Genomic DNA, 16407 nt, shown 5'->3' with positions numbered 1-16407 from the left:
TGTCACAAATTTCTTCATGGCCCCCGTATCAGTAGCCGTGGCTCCCCTTTTGCAAGATTTTCATCCATGGCCCCCCTGGAATATCCTAGGGCCCCCGGTTGGGAACCACAGGTCTAGGGCGTTCACCAGGAAAGTGAAAGGACATGGGGGTCAATTCCCCGCAGAGGCAGTTGAATTTTCTCTCTTTCCAAAAAATATATCTTTGCATCAGCAAGCTGTTAATAACCTTTCTAAAAGTAGGACATTTCACCAAAAAGTAGGACGACTGGGAGCCCTGAGTTTGGAATCTCACATGTTCAAGAAAAAAGATCAAGTGCTTTCATGTAAGAAAAATTTTATACTTAATAAAACCAATGTTCCCAATCAGAAACACTGGCCGTTAAAAGTTGAATGTTACAAATAAAGTATATAAGAGAATACTCTCGCAGCATCAGATCTTTATATTAGGTGGGAGGAGGGGTACAAAAGCAAATAATACTAAATACACATTACTTTTATACTATCCGATGAAGTGGATACCCATTTGTTGTTCCTGTAAACACTAACTGGAAGTTTGTTAGCAATATTGTCTGCCTTATGCCGCAGCAAGTCTTCATAACCTTGCTTGAATGCTGTCACAAAGACAACAACAGCCAATGGAATCAGACTAGTTGGATCATACATAGGGCTGACTGGAGTATCCACCAGCAGCTACATAACAGAAATAATAATAATTATTCAACATGGAAAATCCTCATTGGAAAATCTAAATTTTAGGGAAATCAAATCTGCATCATTTTGAAGATCATCTTTTACCAGGCTTGATAAATCAAAACAATTTAGGTGCCCTTTTTGTTGTAAGTAGACAGACACTGTGACGAAGTCACATAATTTTGAGTGTTGTTTGCAGCTTTTGACAGAATAATCCAACGTCCGATGCAGAATATAATTGCTGGCCTGGCAACTAGGATTTGTCAAGCCTTGACTACACGACTATTTCATAAAAATGTGCCACTTCATAAAATCAATCAGCAATTGCTACAATCAGGGCTGGTTAAATCAAAAAAAAAAAAAAAAAATTTAGGTGCCAGCCAAATTCCCTATAGGAGCCAATCATTTTTTTTTCCTACAGATAACGTTTAAAATAGTACATTATTAAACTTTTCTGGGCATTAGAGACTCCTTTCCATACAATGCACACATGCCGACATAATTTCCGAAAATTTGATTCTGAAAAAAACATAAGGGAATGCCAAATAAACACACACACTGATGAAGAGATATGTTTCACAGTGCAATTATTTCTACCCAAGAAAGAATGAATTAAAGAAACCTGAAAATGAGTTTAAAAAAGAAATTTGTAATATGAATGAGAATACTTAAAAAGACATAAGAAAATAATAAATACGCTTAATAACCCTCCTCAGAAACTTCATGTTTGGTACTAACCCATACATAACACATTCCAACATGCACCCACCCATTCAAGAGATGTAAGTGTGGTTTAGCAGTAGTTGGGTAGCCCCTGTGTGGTCGCATGGGTATCATGCTGGGCTCTCATTGTGAGGATCTAGGTTTGACTCCTGGTGGTGGAACAGTGTTGGTCAGTTTTCTGCTATTTTCCAACTTCGAGTGTGGATGCGAGCCAGCCTTCCACTTGAAAAAAAAGTCTCTCTGCTGAGAATAGGTAAACTTTTGATGCATGATAATTACATTTCATGAAAATCCAGACATTTACTATTTCCACTTCACAATATGCAAGGCAGATAGCAGCACCAGTACAACACAAACATTCATCAACAAAATTAGTATGACTATGACATCTGATATTTGACATTTACAGATATTAATATTGTAACATGACGACCTGGGATCTGTTACAATCCTTATGTACATTTAATCTTGTTTAGGCCCCAGGGTTTGTTGGCTACCGGAAACCACCCGAGGCTTCCGCTGGCAATCCGGTTCGGGCCAGTTAGTTCGCTTAGTCTGACGGTCGGGGAGGGGGGTCTCTCCTAGCCGTCGGGCAAGGATGGGGCCAGAGGTCGGGCCAATGTCCCATATAAATTCCGCTTTACATTCATGTCAGAGATCCCAATAGCTCGTCTAGTTACCTTCTCTTTCCCTCTGGGTGGTTCCCGTGGCTTGTCGGTGGGAACAGCATCGAGTCGTCGTCGTCAAACTCTGTTAATTAATTATTCAATATATTAGTGCAATATAATGTAAATGTTCAGCAAAGTGTTATATAAATGTGTAATATATTTTATCTCCACGCCGTCGGTGGGTCCTAGGACCATCACACGGTCTATAATGTCATGAGTTTATACAATGTGCAATAGGCCTAAAAGTTGTGGATCCTGGCCAGATCTCCAATTTGTTATGTTTGGTTGCCAGATTCAAATACAAATACAACGCCACAACAGGCAAATTGCCCAACGAGGTGGCTGACTTAAGAACATCATGGATCCCCAAGCCATTTTTTGGAGGCCCTACCTACTACTGCTATACCACACATGCACCCCGCCCACACCCCCTCCCCGCGGAACCCCCAACGAATCGGTACATGCGGTAATGTATTATTATTTTTATTATAAGTTTTACAATATTTCCTTTTCTCTCATGAAATTATGTAAATTAGATGCAAGTTCAATACTGCACCTTCGATCTTGTGATTAGTTCTGTCGTAAAGCATTACGGGAATGCTCCTACATAAAAACCAGATAGAGATGTGCTCCTTTCTCCGATTCTACTACTTCCGACTAACATCTTGTCTTAATCACTAAGGCATCACGCCCTGTAGAGGTATGAGCAAGATCGTCTCTCTGAAACAATGAATTAAAATTGTAGAGGTGTGCCCTTGGCACCTCACCCGTCTCATCGCTGAACTTCATGTGAAAACCCAACGTCGTCGTGATCCCGTCGCCTGCAGATTGGTTAGTGGCCAGACCGGCTACCTGTGGACGTTCGCCTCCAGTTCCCTAAGCAGTGGCTGAGCTGTGATCTCAACGCGTGTTTGGAGACACCAAACCCGTCAGAAGCTGGTGTCTGGGAGTCTTCTGCTGTGAGGTAGACACCTGGGAGTGTCTATTGGACAAAGTGAACTAATAGGTGAAAACCTGGACATGGCGGCGAGACCGTTCAGTTTTATTGTTCTGTTATAATATTGAGAGAAAGTTTAATTGTGATAATTGTTGTTAAAACATTGTATTAATAGTTAATATATAATTGAATAAATAATTATTGTTTAATCAAAATCTTGTTTCTTTCATTGTTGTCATCCATTCAATGGTTACTGGGGTAATGTTAAAGAACCGGGAAATGCAAGGTAAACGTTGCAATATATATTATAATATCTACTAGCTATAATACCCGGCGCTGCCCGGGTTTTCTTCAATGAGGCTTTTTTGGATCACGTGATATCTCCCTCTATTTTTCTTGAGGGACATACAAACCGTGTCCAAGTTAACCAATATGGCGACCTGCGCGATTCATGAAATAAACAAATATAGATTTACACAGAAACGTAGAAATGAATATATATTTTTCTTTTTTTAAGGGGCGCTAGGTATTTCGACCCCCCCCCCCCCCGAACTTCAAGTTATCCATCTGTCTGTTCCAGCTTCCAAAAATCCTTAGTTAAAGCTGTGGAATTTTTTCGATGCACTTTTCAAGGGCTCATAACTAATTTTAAAATATCCTAACCCACATGAATTTATGCAAATAAATATCAAAAGAGACAATATGGAGACATTGATTTCATTTATATCTTCTCAAGTATGAAAATTAATGATATTGCTCGAATATCCAACTCAAAAGAATAGGTTTGGCTAATTACTTCATATTTAATCTCCTGGGCTTCGTATATCTCTAAGCGAACTGAATATTTCAAAAATCAAGAATTCAATACAATTTTTAAAATTATTGATGGGGCGGAAAATCCCACTAATTTCCGTATTTCTACAGTAAAATCGACAATTTTAGCACTGATTTCTATGAGGATCACCCTTTTCCTGACTCTCAAAGCGATGCTGATGATGATTATGACGTCTATTCAAAAAGCCTCATTACTGAGAGTATATTAAAAATGTGGCAAACCATTATAAAGGCATAAATATTATACATATACTGACCGCGTTGAAGAAATGACAAACCATTGTAAAGGCATATACACGTCTTAAACGCATTGCTAGGGAACCACGGTAACCAAAGTAAACGTTCGGAAAGTGATTGTTGAGGTCCAAAAACCATTGTTGCCGGACAGTTTTTCGCACGTTTGGGGCATTTTCCTTCGGCTGACGAAATTTTAAGGTAGCCCATCGTTCAAGTCGGGTCCCATTTGGTATATATGCAAAATTTGGCGACGATCGATCTAAAATTGTAGATTTGTATAGAGAACATACACAGACACACAGACAGACAGACAGAAAATCAATTTTATATATATAGATACATATAAGATTGATTTTCAGTCTGTTTGTGTGTGTGTGTGTATGTTCTCTGTACAAATCTACATATTTAGACAGATCGTCACCAAATTTTGCATATATACCAAACGGAACCCAACTTGAATGATGGGCTACTTAATGGATGCCGAAATGGGCGAAAAACTGTCGAGCAATAATAGTTTGTAGGCCTCAACAATGGCCAAAACAGTTACTTTGGTTGTTGTGGTTCCCAAACAATGCATCCATCCATCCATCCATCCATCCATATCTGTCTATCTATCTATTTATCTATCTATCTCTATCTCTCTCTCACTCACTCACACGGTTATTCTTTCCCAATGGTTTGTCTTTTTTTATGCTTCTAGTACATGGGGAAAACCTGGGCAGATATTAATGCCAATTAAAAATAAATTTTTAATGATTTAATTAAGAAAATTAAATTTCTTAAAGCTGCATAAATAATTTCATTCAATAAAAACATGATTTTTGATATCTGAAATAAATTGGTTTAAATCACTGCAACCCTGCATATAATTAAGCCATATTTTGTGCATTACCTGAATGACTGCAATGCATAGGAAATAGAAATTGGCTAATCGACGAAACTGCTCATACAGATTCTTTGGGACGAAATTCCAAGCAGTATACTGAAAATATAGAGTGAATAATTTATGCCTAAAAACAATGCACACAAATAGAAATAACTATTTCAATTTTCTGCAGCAAAATAAAATCAAATTAATGATAAAAACATATTTATTGGCAACATTTTTTTGTCTACTTTTTTTAGATAATTTTTTACTTTTTTAATACATTTATTACATCTGTATTCATAGTGATACGCGGAATTTTCTCGGCGGGGGGAAGAGGGGTTTTCAGATTTTTTTCCTTCTGAAAGGGTTCTACTTTTTCCCTACAAAATAACACTATAATCTTGGCTCAAGGGGGAGGGTTAGAACCCTGAAACCCCCCTTTGCGTACACCAATGTCTATATTCTACGTAAAGCACTGTGCAGTCAGCAAAAGTTATCAATTTACCATTTATAAGTCATTTATATGCATAAAAAATAATATTGGGCGCAGTACAGATCCTTGAGGCATACTTCTTTCTTCACTTCTTGAAAAGTACCAATTTAATTTCTTCTTGAATCAAAACTGCTTGTTGTCTTTCATAATGGTATGAATTCAACTATTCATATCATGTTTTTCTGATTCCTATTGTGAATAGTTCATTTGTTAATGTCTCTAAATCAACAAAACTGAATGCTCTTTTCAAATCTAGGAACAAGCTATAGAACTGTATGTGCGATTAACAAGCAACTGTATGAAAACACAAATTCGAATAGTTACAGAGAATTATGATGAGAATTAGGTATTGAGAAGTTGACCAAGGAAGAAGAGTGTGTAACGAAATGCTTCAGCTACGGCCCATGATTCTTGCATCCATTATATAAGTCACAAGCAAACTCAAAGAAACATTGGCAATTTCCAGATTAAGCCGTTTATTGATGTATAAATCACAATTAAATTGCATTACAATTTGTTAATTCAATTTTTATCGTTAAACAAGAATAGCCATGACCTCAATCCATAAGATATGAATAGACCTCACCCATTTATGTTGACAACAATCCATACAGACTAAGAAGATCGAGATAACTTCTATGGGGAATCAGACAGTGAATAGTGGGCAATTCAATCTGAACAATAGAAGTTCATGATCACAGTTCGTGAATCGGCACATCGAAGACGTAGCTTACCAAAATATCGGAAGTTAGTAGACAGGAAGATGACACACAAAAGATGATTTCATCACACAAGGAAGATGACGGCCATCACCTTTCGTTGTAAGCTCCTTTGAGGATCCTGGAATGCCACACTGCAGACATGCGGATGTAAATCTCATTACAATGATCATCACTCACATTGATTACTTTGTCTAATTAGAAATATACAAAACTCCTTGAAGAACTAGGTGAGAAAAATTATAATTAGAAGATGACACTACCTGGACCAGCCAGAGTAGTTTTAAGCACAGAGTAGGATTAGTCACACATAAACGATGAACACATTGTAAGATGTTACTAAATTATCGTGAAGAGCCTCTCTTCTCAACACTTGAAGTTGCTCCTAGCACAGCTGGATGAACGAAGAGATGTGATATCTTGCAGGACTATTTATAGTGGAGGTGAACAGGTTTATTCTCTGACCAATTGTCGTATGGCAGGCACTTGGAGTAGGAAGAAGTTGATGACATCATTCAGATGATTTGCATACGGACATGTGGCATTGAGTTATGTTCAACATTATTACGTTTTGGTGGCAACAGTCTCAACAAGATGGAGGAAGTTTATCAGCCTCTCTCCACATTGTTTATGTGGCCCTTTTATTACGAGATCATGGAGTTATTAAGACGAACGGAAGCCTCCACCAGTGAGATGAGGTATTTAATAATGCTACATATTTTCACTATATATATATTTATATATATTAACAAAATAAAATATCATGACATTAATGTATAAATAAGAAGTATAAGAAAACAAATCTTGTAACTTGACTGGACCCCTCCCGGGGGACCACTTAGTGTTATGAAACACATGAGCCCAAGGGCAATATGTTACAAGCGTGTGAGTTGGGGTGGTACTATTAAAGGGATTTAAAGAAGATGGAAGTGAAGTTTTAGATGTACTGAATTTGCAATAAAGTTTGTTTTTATTGTAAAATACCCAGAGTTCATTGCTTCAGCTATGAACATTCTTGCAAGAGAAAGATAACAGATATTAACCACAAATCAGAGTTAAATCACTGCAAACTATTTAAGAAAATGTGCTCATAAGCTGAAAAATAAAACAAACACACACACACTTTTTTTTTTACGAAGCCACAAAATGTACTTTTAAGGAAAATCAACCGGGTTTTTCTTCTACAAGTAATGACAGCTTCACATAATCAGCATTTGTGAATGAGTCAAAAATTTTTTTATGGAAAATTAAATATCAGGGAAATTAATATAGATATACTGGGGAGAAGAACCCCTTTTCTCTTCACATCATATCTTGTTTAATATTTTGTCCCACTTCAACATAGTGCTACGATTTTGAAACTATAGGAAGTTCTTTCATCAGTAGCAAAAACAAAACAACATAAGAAAATAAAAGAAAAATAACGAAAATTACTTCTTATACCTCCTCTGCTCTTGTTGCCGGTTCATTTTGAATTCGACTCTTTTGTCTACAACAGCAGGTAACTCCAGCTATAAAGAATAATTTTCGTTATTTTTCTTTTATTTTCTTATGTTGTTTTGTTTTTGCCACTGATGAAGGAACTTCTTATAGTTCTGAAATGCGTATAGCCGTGGTTCTTTTTGCAATTTTGGGTTCAAATAACGTCGTTCATTCAATTGTCTTACCTAACCCAAAAGGTAATTCATTTTCTACTTTTTAAGGAGTTTGTAAGGACTGTAGGAACCCTGATTTCTGTGTTTTTATTTTTTGAATTCATATTGATTTGATGAGAAAAACTTTTGTTTATTTAAGAAAATCAGAAGTAGGTTTTTTACACATTTTTGAAAAAAACTGGGAACATCGATATTGGTCCCTAATTTATCAAATCATTACAATCTCCGGCTTTATAAATGGGATGAACAAGAGTATTTCAATTCAAGATAAAAGATTCCATTCAAATTAGGGTGACAGACTAGATTTTTTATTGTATTTAGATAGTATTTCAAATTTATTTTAATTATTTTAAGGGTCATTCCATCATACTCACTCGTCAAGTTATTTTCGTTTCTCTTTTATCACTTGTTTTAATTCTTCTTGATCTATCTCAGTTCTTAACATGAAAGATGTTGTTGTATTACTTTATTTAAATCAAGAAAACAGCACATAGACAAACAGAGCATATACATTAGGGTGGATCGAAAAATCGAAATGTGGATAAAAGAGTTGGATTGGGGTGCAAAAGTTGTCTTTTAAGCATACTAGAGCATAAATGCAAAATTTTTTCAACTTCAATTAATCTCTTTCGGTGCCCCAAGACAAGACACTTAAATATTTGCCAAAAAGCGATTTTTATGGAAATTTTGAATAAAACAAAAAGTCAAATAATCGATTTCACAGGGGAAATAGTACAAGCAGAGAATGAGAAATCATTTATTGTTTATTATTGAATGTATAAAATTATTTAGTACTACGGGGCTCGGCCCCCCTGCCACCTTTGGCAGCCAACTGCCCCCCCCCACTTCTCTTCACAACATATCTTGTTTATTTAGAAAACTTCCCCATGGGGGTCCCCAGATTCAATTCGCTGAATTTTAGTGCAGCTCCACACTGGATATATCTCAGGCTACCGATGTGTTGCAAATTTTACAATGTTAAACAACAAAAATCAATGAGATACATCCAGAGGACCCAAATTAGAACCTGTCAACATTTCCATGGAGCCCTGACCTGGAAGCTTGTCTAACCCCCCCCCCCCCCTCCCCCACGAGGGACCACAAAAATTTTTCATTTTTATCAATTTTACAAAGAATAAAGTCCAGAGCCCCATATCCAGTAGTGGGGACACAATACGCAGATTTTTAGTGGGGAGTCCAGACTGGATTTATCTCGGTCTTCCGCTGTTGAAAATTCTACAATGTTAAACAACAAAAAAGAAACAGATTCGTCCATGGCCCCAAAATGAAACCTGTACACATGGGGGGCCCCCCCGACTTGGAAGCTTGTCGGTTATCCCCCGCTCCGAGTGCCATAAAAAATTTTCATTTGTATTCATTTCACCAACGAATAAAATCCAGGCCCACCCATGCAACTACCCGTGACCAAATTTGAAAATTTTATGGGGCCCCCAGACTAGATATTATCTTGTGCTTCCGCAAATTTTTCAACGTTAAAGCAGCAAGAAAACAATCAGACCCATCAAGGACCCCTGGAAATGAAAACTTTTAACTTTCCCATGAAGGTATGCGTGCAATCCCCCCCCCCCCCGGGTACCCAGATCCTGTGTGTTGGGAGTACTGCTGTTATATGTATATTATACATATACATACCTCTCAGCATGACCCCCTCCCACACAAGGGCAGGGCTGACAGGGGCCACAACGATTATTATCACTTTTTGATTTTTCACACTATAAATTAACCACAAAGGGCCCCTGAAAAAGCTGGTTTGGGGGCTCACAATCTAAATTCCAGCCTAAGGGACCTGCTGTAGGATGTGGGAGCCTCTCGGTACATGCAAATAACATGGTCCCGATGAGTCAAATTGGTCCCGATATGTGCTAGAGTTAAATGAATACTTGACCCAAAATCGTAACCGACTTCCATAACACAAAAACGTAACCGACTTCCGTAACACAAAAACATCACCCACTTCCGTAACATAAAATCGTCACTAATTTCGGTTGCTTAGAAACAGGCCCTTTTCGAGTTTGTGATTCGTGATTTTATATTATTGAGTAGACTAGCTGATATCCGGCGACATTGCCGTCCCGTAAAAAATTTATATACATATAGCTTATTAATTATTTCTTAATCAAAAACCTTTCTGCATCAAGCAAGAAAAAATACTTTTATTTTTAAATATTTTAATTAAAAACTTGAGGCAATTGCTTGTGGATACACAATATTTTTTGTTTTCCCATCTGGTGTGTAGATGTACAAATTTTTGGGATTGCGAACAGGCGACAAAAAGCTGTCTGTGAGAAATACAGGGCTCAAGTAGGTTGATACCTGCCACTGCTAACGACTGGCCTTGCGCTTTGTTGATTGTCATGGCAAAAGTTAAATGAATAGGGAACTGTAATTGCTTTAAAGTGAATGGCATTTCTTCAGTGAAAATTGAAATGGGGGCCATTCAAGTATTACGTAAGCAGATTTCCAGCCATTTTTGGCCCCCTCCCTCCCCTTGTCAGCAAAATACTGACCCCCCCCCCTTCCCCCTGTCAGCAAAATTTCGTCAGCAGCTTAGAATATTTCATATCTTCAAAAAGGAGTGGTTGATGACGTAAGCAACCTTCAAACCCCCCCCCCTCACCCGTCATCCAAAAGTCAGCAAATCCAAAACCCTCTCCCCCCCCTCGATGCTGCCGTAATACTTGAATAACCCTATACGTGGAATGAAGACGTCTTCTCCTTTGGCACATCCAGTTAGAATCGGTGCTTCGATGATGTAATTGTGTAATGTCTTCACGCAGAGTCTGTTGCCATTGCAGAGTCTCGGTGTCTCCAAATTTCTTAAAAGCATTATAGGTGCTCCGACTTTGAGGGTCAAATTGTGTGGTGGCACACCGGAATATCCAAAGAGTTCAGAAATTATTCAGAATACAGAACTGTCTGCTCTGTGTCTGTGACGTTGTCAACCGATTTGGAAGATGTGGAGTCTCCCAGAATATTTTTTGGATTATTTCGTTGATCTTGTTCACATTGTCATTTTTCGATGCTAGAATCGCTCTCTCACAAAGCCACTCATGGTTTCGGTGATTTTGTTAAATGTTTGGGAAGACTTTGCAAGTTCTTGAACTGAGTTTAACAACTGGCAAAATCTATTTGGGAACGTAATGAGTCCAGTGCTTGGGTCTCTACGGTAATTTTTCCATTGCCAAGTTTGATCAACTGACATGAAAATGATAGCAGTGCTGAGTCATTTTTCAGTTGAACTCACATGTTAGTGGATAATGATAATTTTTTAACTTTGTGCCAGAGTGTTGATGATTTGAGGCAAGCATTGAGTTCATCAGCTGGTGTTAAACATTTTTATTCCCAATTTTGTCGTCGTAGTTGTTGTCCTCTGTTGTTAGCAACGTCATACTTTCAGCTTGTGCAGCGAATATTATTCAAACGCCTTTTAAACATTTTTTAAATTGAAACTATACCTCTACAATGGGCTGTTGATGAGACAAAGGCCGCATTAGCACTTACAAGATACCCTGTATATAGGCTAGCAGAAATACCCGGCGCTCTTCCCGGGTTTTCTTTAATTACTGGGAGGATTGGAAAAGTTACAAACCGTTATAAAGGAATAAACTGTTATAATAACAGAATTAAAAGTGTGACAAACCATTGTAAAGGCATATATAAACGTTTGAAACGAGTTGTTGGAAACCACGGTAACCAAAGTAAACGTTCCAAAAGTAATTGTTGAGGCCCCAAAACCATTGTTGCCCAACAGTTTTTCGCCCATTTCGGGCATTTGCCCAGCTCTGACGAACCTTTAAAGTAGCCTATGGTTCAATCCCGGTCCTGTTTGGTATATATGCAAAATTTGGCGACGATCGGCCTAAAACTGTAGATTTGTATAAGGAACACACATACTTTCACATTTATATATAAGATAGTAAAAGTTGGAATTAAAGGTGAAAATATTCATGCCATACCCAAGCAGGTGAAAGATGCATTCGCCTAGTGTCTGAGGCATCGGAAAGTATGTGTGGAGAAGAGACACAACTTCATATTGAATACGATAAAATCAAGAAGCCATACCAAACATTTTAATACCAAAAAGCATTATAACATTTACAAATATGTAAATCTTCAAATCAATACAATTAAAAAAGCCATTATATAAGTTCAATTTTTATAAGTTTTATGATTCATTGGTTTTGATTTTTCATTCATACATCATGTATTATAAAATTATTATCTTTATATATAAAAACGAATGTATGTCAGTCTGTTCTTTATGCATTACTAAACCATTCATCCGATCGCCATGAAACTTTGGGAAGTTGTTGAGTACACTCCCGCGAAGGTTTCTGGCATACTACATGTATCCTACGATAGGTGGCGCACGTGTCGAAGGTTTCTGCCATAGTTGTGTAGCGGGTCTAGACAACGTTAGTTTTTTACAATTTATGTTTTATTTTTATAATCATTATTTTTATAATTATCATTTAACAGTTTTAAATCATTTTTTTATACAAATACAAATACAAATACAACGCCACAACAGGCAAAATGCCCAACGAGGTGGCTGATAAAAAGATGCCCATAAAAATATGGTTGTCATATGTTTCAAAAATACAGCAACCCAATTAAAAATGCAATTAACACAAATTACAAACAATATATACACATGATAAAATATTATACGATGCCCATAAAGATTACTTATGGTTGTCTTATTCTAAGAATGGATAGCTTCTCGATTTACCCCAACATGTTTATCGTATTTCTTTTTAAACGTGTCAATTGTGTTACAATTTACTACCTCCGGGGGTAAGCTATTCCATTTAATATATTATATTTGATTATTATGTATTATGTACATATTGATTTATTAAAAAAAAAAGAAATATTTAAAATATAACAAAAATCATCGTGCTTGGTGATACAACAATACGGTAAAATAATCAGTACGAAAAAAGTATTGTCCGAAGAAATCAAGTTGAGGTGTCAATAAATATTTTGTTTATAAACATAAAAGGAGTAATAATTAATTATTACTATCATATTCACCTAGCAAAAATATCCCGTGCTACCCAAGTTTTCTTCAGTTACTGGGAGGATTGGAAAAGTGAAAAACCATTACAAAGGAATAAACTGTTATACTGGCAGCATTGAAGAAGAGGCAAACAATCGTAAAGGCATATGCATGTCTGAAACACATTTTTTGAGAACCACAGTAACCAAAATAAACATTCCGAAAAAGATTATTGGGGGCCCAGGATCCATTCATCATGTTACTATCATTATGTTTGTTATCATTATAACGAACTGTGTGGCATATCCATGAATTTTTCCATTTATTTATTCAGCGAATTTATTTATTTGATTTTTTAGCGATTATTTTCAGGGTATTTGCGAGCATAGTCGACAGTTATGCCCCCCAAACGGAAATCGATTGGTCGATCTACATCTGAAGCGCGAAAGAAAAAGGCATTACAAGCTTCAGAAACAGACAAGCAACGGGAAGCGAGATTAGAAGCCGATCGAGTACGCACTGCTCAAACCCGTTCTTCTCAAGCGAACGAGCAACGAGAATCAAGATTGGAAGCCAATCGAGTACGCACTGCTCAAGCCCGTTTTTCTCAAACGAACGAGCAACGAGAATCGATATTGGAAGCCGATCGATTACGCACTGCTCAAGCACGTTCGAAAGAAACAATTGACCAACGAAGAGCAAGACTGGGAACCAATCGAGAACGCAATGTTCAATTCAGACGGACACTTCACGCTGATTTGAATCTTGCTGCGTTCCATTACGATGCTGATTATGATTACAGTCTTCATCGAAGTGTCGTTATTGGAAAAATGGACAAGTTATGCGAATTTTGCCGTGCATTGAAATTCAAGAATGAAACTCCAGGAATGTGCTGCGCAGGTGGAAAAGTGAAATTGCTAGAATTGCATTTACCACCCAAACCATTATCAACGTTGGTATCAGGTGACACAAGCCAGTCGAAACATTTCTTGGCAAACATACGCAAGTACAATTCATGTTTCCAAATGACATCGTTCGGTGTAACACAAATCACACGTGACAATTACATGCCAACGTTCAAAATCCAAGAGCAAATTTATCATCGTGCTGGATCACTTCTACCACTGCCGGATTCTGATCACAAATTTCTCCAAATTTATTTCATGGGAACCACTGATGAACAAGTTGATCAACATTGTCGATTCAATACCAGCACTAATCGAGAAATTGTTGCTGTGATTCAAAACTTATTCGATCAACACAACGAATTAGTTCGACTGTTCAGGACGGCCCTCGAGCGAATGCCAGCTGATGATTACGTTGTTGTCATTACAGCTGACAAAACACCAGCCGGCCAACACGAAAGACAATACAACGCACCAACAATTAATGAAGTGGCGATCGCCATAGTTGGCGAAGAATTTAACTCGCGTGATATAGTTCTTCATCGCAGCGATCGTAATGTTCAGCGAGTCTCCGAAACTGATCGCTCATACGATGCATTGCAATATCCAATTTTATTCTGGCAAGGAGAAGATGGATATCATTTCAACATCAAAATGAGAAATCCACAAACACATGAGGAGACCAATAAGAAAGTCAGTGCCATGAATTACTATTCATATCGATTGATGATTCGTGAGAACCCAGACAATCACATTTTGAAATGTCGGCAATTGTTGCATCAATACATTGTCGATATGTATGCAAAAATCGAGACCGAACGACTTCTCTTTATTTGATTGAATCAAACTAAACTGCTCTCAGAAGAATATATTCATTTACGCGATGCAATTGCTACTGATGGTAATCCCAATGAACTGGGAAAAATGATCATACTGCCAGCTACATTCACAGGAAGCCCACGGCACATACATGAATACTCACAAGATGCAATGACTTATGTTCGCGCATACGGCCATCCAGATTTTTTCATAACATTCACGTGCAATCCTACGTGGGAAGAAATTAAAGAACTTCTGTTGCCTGGACAATCGTCTTCGGATCGCCATGACATCATCGCACATGTGTTCAAACAAAAACTGAAATATATGATGGATTTCATTGTCATACATCATGTTTTTGGGGAGACGCTGTTGGATGTATTCCATTGAATGGCAGAAAAGAGGATTACCGCATGCACACATTTTGATTTGGTTGATCGACAAAATTACACCAGATAAAATTGATGAAGTCATCTCAGCAGAAATACCAGATGTCCACATTGATCCAGGCTTATTCGAAGTCGTTACCAAAAACATGATTCATGGTCCATGTGGCGCGATCAACAACAATTCTCCGTGCATGAAGGATGGAAAATGCACGAAACGCTATCCAAGAGACTTACACGCCGAAACTATCACTGGAAATGATGGATATTCACAATATCGTCGACGATCAACTGAAGATGGTGGCAAATTCATCACTCTAAAAGTACCCAAGAATTAAATTTTCATGAAAACGATGCTCATTGGGACACAGCAATCGCTGATGCATCGAATACTGCTCAACCTCAGCAAATACGCACTTTATTTGCGATAATATTGACAACGTGTTTCCCATCCAATCCGAAAGATCTTTGGGAAAAATACAGGGATTATATGAGTGAAGACATCCTACATCGTTTGCGAGCAATGAATCCGGACATGCAATTCACACCAAATGTGTATAATGAGGCATTGGTTTCGATCGAGGATATATGTTTGTCAATTGCTAACAAAGGATTGGCGCAGTTCGGAATGTGTGCACCAAATCGATCTGCAAATGACACTTATGATCGTGATTTGCAACGTGAAACAACACACTTTGATGTCGATGCTTTGGGTACATTTGTTGAAAAGAATTTTCCGAAACTGGTTCCAGAACAACGCATTGTATATGACACAATCATGCAAGCAATTACAAATCAAAGCGGCGGATTGTACTTCATAGATGCGCCCGGAGGTACAGGCAAAACTTTTCTCATTTCAATCATTTTGGAAACCATACGATCACGGAATAAAATTGCACTGGCAATTGCATCATCTGGAATTGCGGCAACACTTTTGGATGGTGGTCGAACAGCGCATTAAGCACTGAAATTGCCGTTGAATTTGCAAACCACTGAGATGCCAACATGCAATATCACCAATAATTCCGGAATGGGCAAACTTCTCCAAACATGTGAACTTATCATGTGGGACGAATGCACAATGGCTCACAAAAAAGCATTGGAAGCGCTTGATCGTACACTGCAAGATTTGAGGGGAAGTGGACAGCCCTTCGGTGGAGCACTCATTTTATTGTCTGGTGATTTTCGACAAACTCTACCAGTTATACCACGTTCAACACCCACTGATGAACTTGATGCATGTCTCAAATCATCAGTTCTATGGCGACATGTAAAGAAATTGACTTTGAAAACCAATATGCGTGTTCAACTACAAAATGATGCATGCGCCGAACGTTTCGCAAAACAATTGCTGGATATTGGGAATGAGAAGATGGCAATCGACAGATCTACACAATGTATCACATTGCCAACTAACTTTTGTAAGATGACATCAACCAAAGACGAATTG

General features: G+C 37.7%; 1 protein-coding gene across 6 annotated transcripts in view; it reads right to left on the bottom strand.

The window, feature by feature from the left end:
* The window catches only part of LOC149081570 (phospholipid-transporting ATPase IF-like), a 179503-nt gene that overhangs the window by 135464 nt on the left and 27632 nt on the right, over positions 1-16407 (bottom strand). For 5 of the 6 annotated variants that reach the window (XM_089238521.1, XM_089238520.1, XM_089238523.1 and 2 more), the window contains exons 3-4: positions 4982-5071; positions 493-690 (exon numbers count right to left, since the gene is read on the bottom strand). In XM_089238521.1, coding sequence (XP_089094647.1) covers positions 493-690; positions 4982-5071 — 288 coding nt within the window. The remainder of the gene's footprint in view (positions 1-492; positions 691-4981; positions 5072-16407) is intronic. The other variant, XM_089238524.1, reaches the window with a different exon arrangement.

The sequence above is a fragment of the Pholcus phalangioides genome, unplaced genomic scaffold (assembly GCF_987345545.1).
Source record: "Pholcus phalangioides strain wild (caught in Gottingen) unplaced genomic scaffold, Ppha-v1.0 ptg000010l_1, whole genome shotgun sequence".
Classification (NCBI taxonomy): domain Eukaryota; kingdom Metazoa; phylum Arthropoda; class Arachnida; order Araneae; family Pholcidae; genus Pholcus; species Pholcus phalangioides.
This window is presented reverse-complemented; position numbering and strand designations above follow the sequence as displayed.